Genomic DNA, 3,786 nt, shown 5'->3' on the forward strand with positions numbered 1-3,786 from the left:
GTTAAACATCACAAGGGTTGTTTTTCCACAAATAAATAATTGCAAATGATACTGAAATGTCAAATTCATACAACTCATGTCCTCGGAGCTACGTGTACTACACTGAGTGAAAAGGCATCTGCCTTAATCATTCAACTTTTCTCCACAAAATCCAAAAATACTGTTGCGAATTTTTGTCAGTTTCAGCCCGTAAATAATGGGGTTAAGTAAAGGTGGAATCATGAGAAACTGAATGGCCATGAAATTCCGTACACTCTGGGAAACTGAAATGGATCCATATCTAGTGTACATGAGGTCGAACAGCAGAGCAACCGATACATTAAGCAAACACAAGAAATGCGGCACACACGTCTGCGTTAACTTTCTCCTCCCTTCCCTTGACTTAAATGCTGATTTAATTAACCGTACATATGAACACACAATGAACAGATCATGCCCAAAATAAAAAAGTATAATAAGAAAACCAACAATGTTATTTGTTGTTATAGAATTACAGGAGAGTTCCAGGATGGACCAGTTCTCACAGTAGAGTTTTTGTATGTAAGAGCCACATAATTCCAGTTTGGATGTCATGATCATCACCACAGTCTGACAGAGCAAAGGTATAAACCTAGAGAAGCCCAGCAGCAGAACAACCGGTGTTTTGTCATAATACTGTGATACTCCAGTGACCGACATATCGCCACGTACCGGTCATAGGCCATCACAGCCAAAATAGAGAAATCTGTTGCCGCATAAGAATAAATAACAAACACCTGCAAGAGGCAGCCTGCGTAGGAAATAACATGAGTGTTAGACAGGAGATCGAACAGGAACTTGGGGTAAAAGGCTGCAGTACCATAAAGACTGTTAATGCACAGATTACACAGAAAGAAGTACATTGGTTCATGAAGCTTTTCTTTCCTGATGATAGTAACGATAAGAACGCCGTTCACAAGCAAAATGGCACTATAACACAACCAGGTCAAAATGAAAAGAATGAGCCTCTGCTTTGCCGTCATGTCACTCAGCCCGGACAAGTGAAAGATATTGAGCGCGGTTGCATTCGTCATTGTTTACCCATCTGAAAAGAACGTCACTGCTGAGTTAACGCCATCCTGCTCCCGATGTTTGCCGATCACGCTGAAAGGTGAAAGTGGACGGCGTCATTGTTCTCGATTAATGCAGTGTCTTTTATTCTTTGTTGAATGCTGAACGCTCCACTCAGCATTCAGAGGCATGAGATCCCCTGGGTTTTTTCGTCATTATTCTCATCCATGTTTAGTTGTTTGTCATGTGTCCAAGAGGGGTAACTAGCTACATGTAACAGTAGTACAATGTTACCAGATGCAAAATACAGTAATATCGTACTGCAGCTTGAATATTATTGTTTTTTACTCAAAACTAAACACGATAACACCACAGTGAACGTTAAACTGTGCCTTGTGTCCCAATTGATGTAACAACACAGAGGGAAGACGGCAACTGTGCTACAGTCAAATGCGGTCCATTATGAAAACACTCTTTCTCTTATTACCCTTCAAAACAAAACCATATTTATACACTGTGTCAGTGGGTCCTTTCAAAACCACATACTATACTAGCTGTGTGTACTAACTGGCCCAAAGTCAGTGTGTAGTATGCTGTGTGTGAACACACGCTAAATCTGCAGTAGGCCAAAAGCTCCCAGATGATATACTGATATGGGGAAAAATCACGAAAAATATGTAACAAACCAGTCTTCGTGGCGTACTCGTTCCCAGAATGCAACGCTGTAATGACGTCATGGCAGAAAACATCTGGTTTGATTTAAAAGCTGCTGTCATTTTTTCATTTAGATTGTTTGAATGTCACTTTTTTAAGTTTTAAAAATAATTATTGTGGGGCAGTAACACTTTAGATTCCGAAAATGGAAGCCGCTGGACGGGAGCAGCTCGCAGCTAGCAGCCGGGAATACCGACATGGTCGCCGGTCAACATAGGCCGTCATCCCAATTAGCTTCTAAATTACTTTGTTTGAATGTAAAGTTAAATAACAAGTTTCCAAACAAGCAATATTTGGATAAACTGAACATATTCTGATTCTAAAATGAATTATTCTTAACACTTAATAAAATTACATATCCAAATGATGAAAATCAAATCAGCTTTTAGCCTGCGTTGAAATTGCTGCTAGCTCATGAGAAATGCATTCTGGGAGACCTGGCGGTTTCGAAAAAGCCCAGTGTTTTGGAAATGGGACCATTTCACTAAGAACTATAAAATGATGAACAGCTTACAATAGAGCCACTCACAAAAAAGTAATCAAATTGCCAAACTCACCTAATAGCCAATTTCAACCTGCGGCTCCAAATCACTCTCCGACACTGAAGCTGCAGGTGCAGCTGAGGTCGAAGGTCTGTTTTTTCGAGTAAAGATAAGATGCAGTCAAGCCCTGAGCAGTTTTTGAGTCCTTGAAAATGCCTTTCATAACCTCCACCAAATCGTTCGCTGTTCTTAAGGAAATATTGAGATTGGCTAAAAAGCCAGACAGCTTTATTTTGGCTGTTTTCACTCTGGTTTCCAGCTTTTCTTTTTCGTTAGTCTGCTGCAGGCACTGAACAATAAAAACTTGATTTGGAGCCAAACTTTTTACCTTTTGGGCGTGTTGAGCTCCCTTGGCATGGTTCTTCAGAACAGTGATTTCAGATTGCAGCAGCGACAATAAGCCTTTGTCTCATTACAAGCCACAGGTTTCAACCATCATTTGAAAACGGGCTCCAACTCCCGTGGGGGTATGGGGGGGGGGGGGGCGGGTACAGCTGAGCGCGGTGCTGTTTAATGCGGTCTTGACCCTAGGCCTTACTGCCAGGCCCTTTGCATTTTTGTCCTTCTTCTTCTCCGACCTTCTCACCCATATTCCAAAGATTAAACCGAGACACAACATAATGTTCATACAATGGTGTTCGCTAACTGCAGTAGTACACATCCTCGGTTGACACGTGAGGTGCATTATCATCGATGATTTGACTGGTGGCAGGTGTAACCTGACAGCAGGGGGGAGGGCGTGCTGGTCAGGTGGTGAATGGTGCTGATGTGAAGTGAAGGTGATGTGGTTGGTCGCTTTCAAATCACAAATTAAGTTTGGTCGTGGGTACCTTGAAACTATCGTACATTTGGCCTTTTCTGCAAATATTGATCGTACATCATACAGAGGGCAAAACTATCTTACAGATACGATAGTTCTCGTACATCTGGCAACACCGCTTTAGTATATAATTAAAGTGTAATGTAATCAATTACATTACTGGTGAGATATGCTGTTAAATTACCTATTCATGATGACATTTTCATTGAACAATTTCTGCAAAAACAAATAACAAATAACATAATATCCACCTGTGATCCGCAGCAGGCAGTATGTACAGTATGAAGACTCACTGAATTACCAAACAATATACAGTATGTACGTTAATATGTGTCTGTGTCATTGTGACGTCACATCTGTGAACATGTGATGGTCCCAAATGACTCAGTACACAACTGATTTGGTTGATTTGATCAGATTCCATCAGTGGATATTAATTAAATGCCCATTTACGCGGTCACAGATGTTCTAGCCCTGTGACGTGCTGCATGTCGAGGCAAACTAAGTTACGGGTATTTCTGTGGAATCCTAAGCAGACCGATGACAGAACCTAAGCTTTGACATGGCTGAAAAATAATCTTCCTTATGGTTTCTGTTCAGAATGTGGTGAAGTGAGGTATCAGATTGTTTGACTACTGTAAGGTGAGGTCATTTAGGTGTGAGAACTCATTGCATCCATCT

General features: G+C 41.1%; 1 protein-coding gene across 1 annotated transcript; it reads right to left on the reverse strand.

Annotated features, from left to right (window-relative positions):
* Positions 1-420: 420 nt before the first annotated feature.
* Positions 421-1,052, reverse strand: LOC144740117 (olfactory receptor 1D2-like; the record flags this gene model as incomplete). Its single annotated transcript, XM_078622996.1, is given in 2 exon segments — positions 421-651; positions 654-1,052. Coding segments are annotated over 2 exon segments (630 nt in total), but the record flags the coding sequence as incomplete, so codon positions are not given.
* Positions 1,053-3,786: the final 2,734 nt, after the last annotated feature.

Source organism: Lampetra planeri, unplaced genomic scaffold (genome assembly GCF_965212315.1).
Source record: "Lampetra planeri unplaced genomic scaffold, kcLamPlan1.2.h2 scaffold_1911, whole genome shotgun sequence".
Classification (NCBI taxonomy): domain Eukaryota; kingdom Metazoa; phylum Chordata; class Hyperoartia; order Petromyzontiformes; family Petromyzontidae; genus Lampetra; species Lampetra planeri.